The sequence below is a fragment of the Dermacentor andersoni genome, chromosome 1 (genome assembly GCF_023375885.2).
Source record: "Dermacentor andersoni chromosome 1, qqDerAnde1_hic_scaffold, whole genome shotgun sequence".
NCBI classification, from domain to species: domain Eukaryota; kingdom Metazoa; phylum Arthropoda; class Arachnida; order Ixodida; family Ixodidae; genus Dermacentor; species Dermacentor andersoni.
This window is the reverse complement of record NC_092814.1, coordinates 350,334,737-350,348,908: the sequence shown is the minus strand read 5'-3', so window position 1 is coordinate 350,348,908 and position 14,172 is coordinate 350,334,737. Positions and strand designations below refer to the sequence as shown.

General features: G+C 41.7%; 1 protein-coding gene across 1 annotated transcript in view; it reads right to left on the bottom strand.

The window, feature by feature from the left end:
• l(2)37Cb (DEAH-box helicase 16 lethal (2) 37Cb) overlaps nt 1-10,500 on the bottom strand; it is a 118,219-nt gene extending 107,719 nt beyond the window's left edge. Inside the window, exons 1-3 of the mRNA XM_050166553.2 lie at nt 9,992-10,500; nt 6,311-6,448; nt 899-957 (exon numbers count right to left, since the gene is read on the bottom strand). Of these exons, the coding sequence (XP_050022510.1) occupies nt 899-957; nt 6,311-6,448; nt 9,992-10,189 (395 nt within the window). The 5' untranslated portion in view covers nt 10,190-10,500. The remainder of the gene's footprint in view (nt 1-898; nt 958-6,310; nt 6,449-9,991) is intronic.
• Between the last annotated feature and the right edge of the window lie 3,672 nt (nt 10,501-14,172).

Sequence of the window (14,172 nt, the reverse complement as noted above, 5' to 3'; positions counted from 1 at the left end):
CAGTGAACATGTTCACTGCGGCAGCACTTATTTGTCTCGATTCCTGTGTGTGATGGTCCACTGGCGGGTAACTTGTCATATTCCTCTGGTGCGTCGTGACCCACCGGTGAGTCACAAGGATTTTGTGCTCCTTTGAAACTTCTTAAACGTGAAGAGAGGTGGCGCTCCGAAGTGTCAGATTAGAAGCAAAAAAATTTTTCTTGTCCATTGATTTCTAGCAAACATGTCGCTTGTGCATGGCAGAAAAGCGCTGCACAGCTGCACAGGGAGTATAAGTGCTGTGACCCACCAAAGACTCACGCAGCAGTGAGCGTATTGATGTAGTGTCGAATAGAGAAAGTTCTTTAATACAGGGGTAAGTGGCAAAATATTTTGAGAGGCTCTACAAGAAGTAATGGCACAAAATTCTCAAGCATTATGCGTAAAATATTTAGAAGGTAAACAAAAACATGTAGTGGAAATAATTATATTATATGGGTCACATATTTATTACACCTGGAGCAAAATAAAGTTGCAGAGATCACTGGTTCTCCCCCAATAATCTTGCTCTTATGCAAAAAAAAAAAAAAAAGAAAGAGAGAATGATGCACTTATACAAGGAACTCCAACCACAACACCTCTTTATTCATGCAGAGAAAGTCTGCATAAGAGTATGACACTTGGACGAAAATTAAACCTGCTAGAGTTCTTGAATGTCTTCTATGTATTCTCTATTGACCTCAGTGTTGTTACCCCCCCCCCCCCAAAAAAAAGGAACTTTCCACACAAATGCAACTGCTGCTCAAGCAAGCTTTACAAATCACACGTGCATGACTACAGCACAAAAGCAGCACTGGTACAATTTTAGTTAAAGTTCAAAGTAGTCACATGCTGTATGGTATGGAAGGCAAGGGCTCACCTCTCCTCGTCACTTCCATCATCTGCTTTCCGGCGGAGATGACGTTTCTTTGACGTTTTCTGCAAAACAAACATGCCTCCCGTTTCAACGTAATGCCTTGTAGCAGAACTGCCTCCACCCTCTTGGCAAAAAACTGGCAATAAAAGAACCCATAAAGAAAAGACACGAAAATAAACACCAAGTCAATTTAGAATAGTGCAGTATTATTTCAGAACTTGATTTCCATTGCTTTGGAATAAGAAGACTCACTGCCAGCGGATCAAACTATGATCAAACCTTATTTCTGAGGCCAATCCATGGTCAGACAATGTTGGTTCAATGTAGCCGATTTCACAGTGCCATTATTTCTAACTGGCAGGAATATTTTCCATAATTTGCAGGTTGATAGTAAGTGCAATGCTTTCAAATGCATTGTCATCATTCCTAATTACAAAAAAACTAGTCTAGAGATAATACCGTCAAAAACATATGGCATTATGAGAAGTAAAAGCAAGAGTTTGGCATAATAGTTCTGCAGAAACCCGCTAGGTGGAGAGAAGTAATTAATAAAGGGAAAATCAGACATCCCTGTCACCAGCATTTTGTTTTTGCTTCCTTTCTGGATTTCCAAACCTCCACCTACAGTAAGGCTGGACTATTTGGTAGTATTCCAGAAAGATAATCTATCAATCCAATCTAACATAACAGTACTTGTTTTAGTGTCTCTTTATTTCAAGCCAGAGAAGCCATTTCCAGTAACAAAAAGTACATACAATATAACTGTGATGCACTTATTATATGCAGGAACCCAATATTATTTCTTTGTAGACCTCTGCTTGTAGTAGACAAAAGTGCCAATACCAAATGAATTCCTAAGCATTCTACAGCCAGAAACCCCTATGTATAAATAGTCAAATGCAAAAAGCTAACAACAACTATTTCTGGCCAGGGACAGGCACTTTCAGAGCAACCACAGGGATGAAAGTTGATCCTTGGCAGTTAGGTAACAATGCCTTTCAGCATAAGTAGTAGTCTTTAGGTGAATCTTGCATTTAACTATCATTGGTGGCTACACTCCATTTCATACTCAGGAAGCCATGCTTAAAAAAGCTACGCAAGTAGTCCAGTCACACAAGTCTTACTGCACGTGTTTAGCACTGCAGCGGTTATTGATCTGCAATGCTTTCTACGGAAAATCTACTTCATGTACTATAACAACTATAATTTGTAGACTTGAGGTTACATCAAATCATGTACTTATTTATTTTGCCCTCAGGGTTTGCACATTACAGAGGGGAGGGGCATATTACAGACCAAATTTGGAAAAACAGTTGATACAATAACAATAAGAAGCATGACCAATCACCAGATTAATACAAAAATGAAATGAAACAGCTGCAACTAAGATAAAGCAGAGTAATTTGAACATCTAAAACTAAAACAACAAGCTAAAAACAGAAGAACAAATTAAATAAAAATAATAAAGCAGTGTTAAGCATGTTATTCAAGAAACCCTTAAAGCACGATGTATCCGTGTTAGCTGTAGCTGCTTCTGGCAGCTGATTCCATTCGGAGGTGGTTCTAGGTAAAAAATGGTATTATTTTTCTTCTGGTATTCGATGGGCTACAACTGTACATCAACATCTGCTGAAGGGCTAATGAACTTTTCAGGGAACTTAAAAACCACCTCTTGTCAAAATAGAGGTTCAGAGTGCTTATGCTTTTGGTAAAGCACTCAACGTAAGCAGAGAAATTTCGGCTCAGATTGAATGGGTTTTCAGGGTATTTAGTTATTTAAAGCGCCTTTGTTATCGACACTGAAATTTAGCTGTCACGATAAGTAATCTTCACATGAAAAAGTATTTGAAGAACAGCAAAGAAAGTCACAGTGGTGTAAGCAACGAGCATAAAAATTTCCATTGGTGCAAGTATGAAATTTTCAACTCAGCTTGCTGAATGGAGCAAACCATTATTATTCAGTAGTCAAGGACTGCGGGAGACTAAAGCACAAATATCTGCGCACACTAACACTGTGTTACAAAAACAATTAGTTACAAGGTATGGCATGAAAGACTGGCATTAAAGCCTAGTATGACAAAGCCCCATGGAGTGCAAATTTTTGAACCTTTGCAACTCATCAAGCCGACTGTCACAGCTTCAAATTTTTGAGATTTTTGCTATTTGTGCTGTATCAAATTATTTGAACATTATTTACAGATTTGCTGTTCACATAAATAATCTTAACTCAGACAACAGGACTGCACTGAATTCAACATCAAATTTTGTGTTGGAACAATATCAAGAACAAACAATAAAAAAAATTATCCCTTAACAGCAGGCTCTGGAAGGTTGGCAGACGTTTTATTGTGCTGCACACACACACAGTGGTTTTATTGGTACAGTCGCAAATTGATAAGAAGGACATGCTTAATTATTTGGACAGCTTCGTAGCACTGCCACTTGTGCCATAGATGCAGTGTACAAGGATGACCGAAATTACGGATGTCCTTCAGCAAGCTCTTCAATGTTTTGGACTTTGTCTGAATGGCTGTGTGTTGACTCGGCCACCAATATTATTAGAATGAGTGATGTTTTTGTTTTGATACAGTACCAGCACATTCTCAAAACTGAATGTAGCAAAGGATGAGTCGATCCTGTGATTATCGACTATGCCCATACTACAAGGCAAGCCAATCCCAGCTGCTCAGGTATGAAGGCAGCCCTTGCAAGTGGTATTTCGTGTCATTGTATGCATCCAGAGTTTGTTGCTCCACATATTAAATAGCAACAAGGTTTCAGGCAACTTAGTTGTCTGCTGTTATGAATTTTTGTTGCTCAGAACATTCAAGCAGCTTTGTATGGTGCCCCCCTCAATGTCTGTGCTGACAAAGGCAATAATAAATCGAAGCAATTTGGCGCTTGTATTGACCATACTTTTGTCTATATGTAGCGACGGCATGACAATGGTCAAAATGTGGACTGGCCAGGTCATGTGCAAGGGTATGTGCATGCCACAATATATTCATGAGCTCTTCTCACTACTTGTGAAATAAAGAGACAACTACACTTTTGCCCAATCTGCTTTTCTGGACTCCCAATAATTTCGACTTTATTTGATCCCTTCTAAGTCTGAATCAACCATCCATAATTTTATATATATCATCTAGCATGTTATAAAGAGATGGAAAATAATTTTTCGTTCACCATTTTGCAACTGTGGTTTTGATAAAGTTAATGTCCATCCACCTCTGTGGACTAATGCCTGAATGCTTTGAGAGACATGGTTCATCAAGTTTGTGATTACAGAGCTCAGACTTTGATCTGTACATGCGCAAAGACGAGGAAGTAGTCCATTCACTTGATGTTAAGCAAGAACATACGATGATGTTCATGGTGTTGACTTTGCAATGTATTTCACTAAACATAAAGGAACGCTATGCCCCATTTAAGCACACTAAATGGTACACACATTTCCGTAAGATAATAGGCATAATCTCATTGCTTCACAAAAACAAAATGCTGTTACCGAATGTTATGACACACACACACACATTTATGCATAGTCTAACAAACATGATGCCAAAACACATTAATTAGCCTGACTGCAGCCAATGTATTTAGTATTTGCAGGAACAGCAAGGAATCCTCACATTTTTAAAACGAATTGTTTTCTTTAGCTGTTCGCCTGTTTCCTTGATTAGTGGTAGGAGGTTGGATTTTCAGTGCTGATACAAAAGCACCGATGCAAAGGGCGTGCCCTCTCGTGCAACCGAGTTGTGGGCCCATTTGGCGTCGAATGCCCACTGCTCTTTTGAGGCGCACATGATGTCCACATATACTACCGCTACAGATGTGCCGGGTAACGAATCCGTTCTCTATGGAATTGCGCAGTGAAACAACAAATGCAACCTGATTATCCCCACTGCAACAAATATACGCTTTCAAGCGTATCAGCCCTTTAATTGAGTGTTCACCTTTCTCGAAGCATTTGGCTATTCCCTTACAATCACTGTCGATGGCTACTGCACAATTCTTTAAAAGCCTTAATCATCCCCACTGCAACAAATATACGCCTTCAAGTGTATCAGCCCTTTAATAGAGTGTTCATCTTTCTAGAAGCATTTGGCTATTCCCTTACAATCACTGTCGATGGCTGCTGCACAATTCTTTAAAAGCCTTAATCATCATACGAGTTTGCCAGTTTCTGCAATGCACTGGGAATACGAAATGCCCCTTCTCTTTGCTTCCTTCTCTCATGGTCAACAGGAAGATATGAACAACTTGAATGTAAAACAGCTTTTCTTTTTTACCTTTGTAAGAAAATGTCAACCACAACATTTTTTTAAAGTCACATTTTAAAGAAGAGTGCAGGCACAGAGTGAAAGGGCAACATACTTCAAAGGGGTCCTGAACAAACCCTCGGGATTGGTGAAATATCATAGTCTGCAGGTAGCATATGCAGCTGTGAACATCTCAGCCAAGCTTTCTTGTCGTTTGCGGTGTGTGAAGTTCGCAAGCCGAGCGCAAAGTCACTTTTCTCTTAAACGCTCTTTCCAACAGAAGCCTGCTCCTCATTCTCTTCTGGACACTTTATTTCGTAATAAAGCAAATTCCCATATGCGGCTGCTATCGGTAACTGCGATCTGCTACATAGTGTAGATACTGCAGCCGCCATGGGGTGCCGCCCTGAGTCCACTGGCGAAGCGCAGTGCGGCTTGCTGAGGACAACCGCATTTGGCCTATGTTTAGCATGTTGTATGCACCAAAATCGGAAGTTGTGGTGTCTACGTTAACATCCAAAATGAAATTTTAATTGCGTGCCACAGTGACATTTAGAAGGCAGAGCGTTGTGGGCACGCCCTCACTGCGCCATTGTTTTCGCAGTGCAAGGCATCGAACAAGGGATGGGAGAACGGCGGAGGCCGTGTTTGATTGCCAATAACTGCGCTTCTGCTGAATGAATTGAAGTACTTTGTGCGGCGAAGTATTTCTGAAATACATAGTCTATTTTCACTTCAGATACCTTTCTACACTTCAATAAAAAGTAGTTCAAGGCTCCTGTCATGTATTTCAACCTGTGTTGGTTTGTCTATCGGTACTGTATGACAGCACAAAAACATCCTGTTGAATCCTGTCTGGACAGACAGGATGCAACTAGAACTGTTATGTTCAGAGATGGTGCCATCAGATGTATGTTGAAGAGAAGGACAGCTTGCTGCATTTAAGGAATGCAGAACATACACATATAGGAAGACATTTTAGACAGCATGAAAAGCAAACACAAGGGAAAAATGACACAGATTGTGTTTGTGTTATGCTTTTTCTTTAACTGCCCATAATGCCTTTCAGTAAGCACAAACTTGCCCAGTAACAAGTTCTCCTGAATGTCTAACCATATCCTCCACCGTGGACAACATGCCAAGAGAGACGCACCTTCTTCGTACTAGCTGTTGATGTTGCTTCATCTTCACTGTCAGGAAGCAGCGTGTACTTAGCATTCTGCTCAAGCACTTCTTGTATGGCTCGTTCACGGGCACGTGCTGGCTTCTCACGCTGCTCCTTGTGCGGTACCTGCATGCATAAAACACAGACAGTATTGTGCCAGCACCACATATAACCAGGATTCAGGTGAAGCATCATGTTTTGTTTGGAATGTTAATCATGACCTTCTTTATCTACACTTTTTTAAAAGTATAAATTGTAACCAGTTCCGTATACTGCAAAAAAATTGATTGACTTGTGGGGTTTAACATCCTTCAGAAACACTGTTGCTATGAAAGGTGCTGTACAGAAGGGCTCTGGAATAACTTCACCCTCCTGGTGCTTTTTGATATGCACTTGAACTTAAGTACACAGGTATTTTTGCATTGCGATGGGGGCAAAATGTAGCCACCATGATCAAGAATCTAGCCTGCAACATTGTGCTCAGCAGTGGAATGCCATAGCCACTGAGTCAACAACTCAGGTGTTTAGTGGAAAGTGGTGAAAAATTCTTCCCAAAGCACCCCAATAGGTTAATCAGCACAACCTAACAAAAACTCAGAACCCCATACCTCATTAACATTTAACACATTCAACTGGGGAAAAAAATGACACATCACACCTACCCACGTCTTGAAATCATTACAAGGTGTAAAAGGCAAGCCATTGCTGGAAAACATTACAACTATTCCTTTAAATTGCAAAATCTAGATTTAAAAAGAAAACTCCTTCAAATGTTGCACTTGTGATGCCTGTGAAATTAAGAAACTATTCCAGCCATGCTGATCATAAATCATGAATTATATCAGTATACTGAAATAAAACCTAGCCTCAGGAGTGAAATGTGTCTGGCCATTCCAAGCAGACGTAGTTAGACATGTCTTATTAATCTAATCGATTCATAAGCAGTATGCGCCCTTGCAATATTTGCAATGTCTATGACACCGACAACCTATAGCTAGAAATATAAACTGAATAATTACCAGCAAGATAAATAACCCTCTCATTGAGAGCGAGGTACCCAGAATGTAGCAGCTTGCTGCTGGTCAGACTGATAAAGTCGGATTATACTACACTTGTGCAACTCGCCCTCTTGACAAGATATAGACCCTTTTCACGACGATCCCATAGGCGCCGCCATGTCTTATCAGGTGGTGATGCATCTACTTCTTGCCTCAGCTGCCTTTTTTGCCTCAGTATTTATAATGGATGTGTATGACACCCCAGTGAGGCTCGGCATACCTCTGTTTTGGCAAATATTGTAGATGGTGACTGGGTGGACGACATGAAGCTTTGGCCACAGCTTCAGAGGACATGTAGACAATTTTGAAGCTTATTACACCTTGTCCAAATGGTGTGAGCAACTTGTACTAGAAGCAGGGCTAGAAATGTATTCCAAGCTGTCCAAACTTTCCGCTTCTGCATTAAAGTGGGATCAGTGTCTTCTGCTCTTTATTTTCCAATCACTTTGTAGCAGCGGTTTGTCATGTTTCTGACTCAGCAATGTTCGTCAGTGTGGTCACTATTTGATTGTTTGTTTTCTGCCTAACTGCTCACGAGTGTGCTCAGTTGCAGCAGATTTGTTCTTGCCACACACAAAGGCTCAGAACATGGAAGTTCTGTACTTTCTAATAGCTTGTAGCAAAGACGTATTATTCCTAGTCACTCGCTTACTTTGTGGATTGTGACAAAACGTTCAGCGTCGAATATACGTGTGTTGTTGGTGTAGTCTCTCACCCATGCTTTGACACATTGATTCAAGAGTGCCCCTATTCACTTATTCTTTATACGTGGCCAATAAAGTGGGCATAAGTTTGAGTACAAGTTGGGGTAGATGTGTGAGGATAACTTGCGAGAAGCTTACTATACCAGGAAGCAGCACTACTCTATTTGTCACTGTCTAACGAGCGGTACTCCCTCTTGCCAACATTCCGGAATTGAAGTCCCTTCTTTGGAAGTTAGTGACACAATGCTGGCTTATAAGTGAATATTTGTATCCTCAAGAAAAGCCATGCACCGCAAAGGGCCGGTAACACAGGCAGCCCTTGTGCAGTGGTCCATGAACTTGTCCACACAGATTCATTCCATTCCTTAATATGCCAGTCACTATTGACAACTTTCATGCGATGTCACCAACCCAGCTTATCACCATGCCGGCGCACCAGCATGGTGGCTATGATGGTGTCAGTGCAAGCCATCTTACTGATAGCTTTCAGGTGACGTCTCGGACCCAGCTTATCACCATGCGGGTGCACCAGCATGGCAGCTAAAATGACGTCTACAATTTTATCAGTGCAAGCCACATATTTTTGTAGCCAACTACTGCACACGTCTTCCCTCTACCATTCCACATTTTGCAGCATGAATGGAGCACAATGCATTAGCGATCACTCAGTTGCATTTTCGACAGCTGATAGCACAGTAATAAGGAAGGAGCAGTAATGGTTTCGCATTCGTGCGCTTTCGCTTGAGGCAACGTGTGGCTTGCCGCCAAAGGCCCCATCTCGTTCCTCCAGAGCAAACTATTCTGCAAAAAGGGTCTACAGCATAAATTTTTAGTTTACTTTTTAGTTTACTTCTTAAAGCAGTGCCCTGTCAAAGGCTGTAATTTAGCCAAGTTGGTCTGGCAGACTGGGATCCTAAGTAGCACAAAAATATAAGGACAGACATAAGAACAATGGCACACGGCACTATGTGTGTTTTCTTTTTAATGCTACTTAGGACCCCAGTGCCCAGTGAACATTCCATCCACTATCTTGACAGACTCTATAAACATACTGTGCACTGAAGAATTGCCATCTGACTGGTGAATGCTTGCAACATTTTCAAGGGGTGCATTTTTCTTTTCTTGCTGCATTTTCTTACAAAATTCACTGCAGCATCATTTAGAAAGAGCAACAGTGGAAGCTTAATGCAACAGTGCACTAAAAGAGAACAAGAAGGAGCCTGTTACCATAGCTACGCCTTCCTTGCGCGGTTTTGGTGTGGTACCAAGAGTGCGTGCTTGTTGAACAGGCATGCTCTTTAGTTGCAATACTGCTCTAAAATGTTTAAGCTTATAGACTCACGAATCACTGATTTTTCTAGTTAATTTTACACATTTCCTTGCCTGAATCGGTAATTGGACGTGCATTTCCAAAACCGCCAAAATGAGCAATCGGCTAGGCACATTCTGTGTACTTCTCATCCCAGACTACTTTTCACTTGTGTTAAATTTTTTTTTTTCATGTGGCTGCTACATGTTGAAGCAAATTGCCACACAGATCTTTTTTCCGCGTGCCATGACGAGGTGCAGATCTCCCACTGTATTTGTAGTGAGTAACGACTCGCCTGCTGGTGTAGTGACATGCACTAAACGCGTTTTCAAAATATTATTTACAAAACTATAAAACAAAGTTTACATGCGCATTCAATGCATATATCATGACACGTTCGTACAATAAATCAACATTGAACGGGCACGGCAGCCTACATTCAAGGAAATTTACTTCGAGAGAATTTCAAACGCCCGCCATGGATCAACCATGCATATACACAATACACATCGTTTCATTGTCCAATGTATCATTTGTGAAGCCGATCATGGCATGAAAGGACTCGACACCGCTAAAAACGTAAAAATACGTAACGCACCTTGTCCCACAGTTGTCCCACGAATCCGACGACATCGTCGTTAACAGAAATAGTGCCGGTGTCACGTATCTTCTCAACGAGGTCCTGTCGAGACGAACTTTTCTGGGCCATGTTAACTAGAAATTGAGCAACATAGCGATCGCTCAACCCCAAAATGGAGTGCAGCTGATCGCTGACCCACTGCTCGACGCCGGCCATGACGGGTTACAAAATTGTTTTTAAAACATGAACCATAGCTTGCACGGTCGAGTCAGTAGGCCGGTGCCTCGCGGCAGAGAAGTGCGTAGACGCTCAACGCGTCGACAGGACAGCACATGTCCTGTGAGCACGGGTTAGTTCCCTTAAATAAGGCAGTTGAGCTTTATAGATTGACGAGTTGAATTGTCACTGTGATCACAAAAATCATTTGTCGCTGAGTACGAGTTCGCATGCGAGCTTAAACATTGGTTTAAACATGGTTTTAAACGACACCAGCGCGTTTAACGCGCGCCGCCATTTTGCCGAATGCGTTCTCCATAGCGTTGGGCCTGCTGATCTCTTAACGATAAAATTACAATAAAGCTTAAGGGCACGTGGTTAAAACATATAACTTAAAATAACACTTCGTTTACTAGTTTGTTGCGAACGCACCCGATGCATCGGATGTCTTGACTTCAATAATTTTCGTCCATAAATTTGTTTCGGCATCAGCAGGTGCAACGTGGTGCAACGCTATGGGAATAAACAACCATGGTATCGTATGGCAATGGGTATGGCGGCGCACGTTTTACTGCGCTACTACGCGTTAATGTCGTTATAAACTTTATAAACTCACATGCGAACTCTTATTCAGTGACAGCTTATGTTTGTGATCACAGTCAAGCCGTCAATCGATTAAAGCTCAACTACCTCATCTAAGGAAACTAACTCTTAGGCAGAATGCGATGTTTGGCTGTTCGGTTCATGCTTGGCACAAGGAAAATGAAGCGGCAAGAAGGGACAGAAATGGTGCTCTTTCTGTCCCTTCTTCTTTCCGATTAGTTTTCCTTGCGCCAGAACGACATTTCAAACTAGCCCTTGCTCCGCGTGCTTTCATGTGCTATGATGTCTACGCACTCGACCGCGAGCCGCTGGTTCGACTGAGCAAGTTCCGAAAGCGATATCGTAACTGCATGGCTGCCGTCGAGGACTGGTTCAACAGCTGCACTCTATTTTGGGATGGAGCGATCGCTGTATTGCTTAATTTCCAATTAACATGGCCCAGAAGAGTTTGTCTCGACAGGACCTAGTTGAGAAGATATCTGACACCGGCACCATTTCTGTAAACGACGATGTCATTGGATTTCATGGGGCAGCTGTGGGACAAGGTATACGCAACGTATGTTTACGTGTGACTTGTCGAATCTTCGTTTCATACCATGACCGTGTTCACAAACGCTACGTTAAGCGGTGGAGCTACATACATCGCTGTCCCTTGGCGGGCGTTCAAAATTTTCTCGATAGAAGTAAATTTGCTTGAATGTAGGTTGTGGTGCCCTTTCTATCTGGACTTGGCTTACAAACGTGTCACGAGTCCTAACAGATGCATGGAAGGCGCTTGTATATTTTGTTTACAGCCAGTAGATTAAACATTTTTAAAGCCTGCTAAGTGCACGACAGTTCATCAGCAATCGAGTCTGCTCTGTGCAGAGGAACGGTATGAGATGCAGCGCCTTGTCATTGGAGACGCGCTTATTTGCAACATTTTACCTTGAGCAAGTTGCAGCAATAAAAAGAAAATGGATTTAACACAACTGAAGAGTATAGTGGGTGGCAATGGGTCGAAAAAGGCACAGCACATGCCTTACTGATTACACACGTCCAGTTACAGGTGTACGGGTGATGGGAATGTGCAAAATTAAATAGTAAAGGTGATTATTGGTGAGTCAAGCATAACTGAGAGCAGTGTTGCAACTAGACAGGGCGAGGGTCTATACAGCAGTGTCTAATTCCAGTTTTCTTAAAGTCGCATTCGTCGCAATACGGTCGTGCTGTGCGCTGAAGCGTACCAAAAGTAGCAAGGGGACACAGTCACGGAGGAGGAAGTGCCTCCCGCGTGAATGGCCCTTTTTTTTTTGTGTGTGAGTGTGTGTGTGTAATGTAATTTGTTCCCCCTTTGTGTAATTTCACAATGCTGCTGAAAACATTTACGTATCAGTTGCTCAGACTGGCATATGTCTGCGATGTTCCTTGTTATTGTTGACGAAGAATTAACATTGATGAGAAGTGTGAAGACAGCATGGTGTCTTCTGTAACCATGCAACTGGTCATGACACGTCTGTGTGAACAACAGTGTGGCGTCTTGTCGTGTTTCACACTTGCACGTTATGTAGAACACTTGATAAAAGTGCTTGATAAAAGACACCTCAGTTTCAGGCATCACCAGAAGTCATTTGTGCACATTCAAGCATGCACATTGCGCTAAAGTCTATGCAAATATAGGCTCCTTGTCTGTGGCAATGTTCACTTTATTTATTTCAATACTGCCATTGTCACACAGGAGCGTGGCAGTACTGCATGAATTTGCAAATTGTTAGTGAAGTAACATTATAAAAGTAATTGTTTGACTAGGGCTACACCATAAAGTAATGTTGCAGTCTAACATGGCTTTTGGCAAAAGGCTGTTGTGATAGAAAGGCATGTGTTGCCAGCACAGCCAGGTGAACAATTATTACTTCAAGAAAACAGATGCCACTATTGGCAGACTGGCTAAATACCATGGCCAAAACACCACACTAACCACCATATTCAGAAATTCATTTTAACTTGAAGCCCATGCTTGGCTTCATCTAAATGACGCCTGGCATGAACTTGCCAAAGATACGTTTCCTATGGCGTGTTCAAGACGGGCATCACTGAGATCAAGGCAAGCATTCGCTTCAGGTTATGTGTTTCTGAATACTGGTGTAAGTGCACATGCTTTAAAGTACACAAAAATGGTGAACAAAGTTGTTCATCTGCATCAATGCAAGATTGAGGATGTTATGTGAACTACTCCCGCCATAGGATGCTGCTATGTAGGAGCGTCTTGCATAGCACCTTTCTCCAGGTCCTTGCCTGGAGAAACGTGCTGGTGAGTGCAGTAGTGCTACAGGAACTGGCACATTTTACTACATATCTCTGAAGCATATCTTTTATGTCAATAACACTCCTCGCAAGTCATTCTCGTAATTTTAATGCGTGTATATTTAGGCACATTACAGCGACTTTTTTAGGCCACTTTACAGCCATCTTACATATGAGGTTGAGGTTGAGGTTTATTTTCCTTCAAAGATGAAAGAGGGAACTGCGACAAAAGGCGGTAAAGCCTGACGAGGTCACAGTTCCTCAAAACATTCGATACAGCAGGGAGCAATACAGAAATGAATATTAACATAGTATGATAGTGAACAAAATACATTGCATCAAACGACAGTATTACTGTGAAAAATATTACTTTTGATACAAAGACAGTGCACCATAAATCAAAGGCAGTGTATAAACATGGCATGAGGTCGCTAAAGAGAAAACAAAGAACTTGACACGAAAACAAGAGATGCTTCGCTAAGTAAAAAACAGATTATATTGAGTCAGTGCTGATTAGTAACTTCTTAATGTCTTTTTTAAAATTTTTTCTTAGGGAGATCAAACATGACACTTAAAGATGGGTTATTGAGAACGACAGGCACGTATGCAGGATTTTTTTTGGGGGGGGGGGGGGCAACCCAAAGTAACTTTTCTATGCAAATGAGGGGAAGGGTACTTTTACTTGTACAAATGTGAATAATGCCCACCATTTGCCATAACGGCGCGTAAACCCGCAAAAGAAAATTGAAATAATGTATATCTCACAGGTACACCTGTGAGATACACCTCTTCTTTACTTGACAAAGAACCACATCAAATGGACTCGCGCATGAAAGATGCACAGGAAGAACCTTGCCAAGAACAAGTTATCCAGCGAAAGTGCAAAATAAAGATTTCTAGTAGCGTTTTTTGAATTAGCTCTGGAAGAATTATAGAGAAATGTATATTTGAGGAGCAATCACAGTTCTTCTGGATCTCTCTTTTACTGCCCTATGAAGTGCCAAAACCGACTTATGTTGTTATTTGGGAAGTTGCGTAACGATGCGTGGTCACCAGTCACACACACCCGCGTAGAGCGCAGGACACTGTGGTTCTAG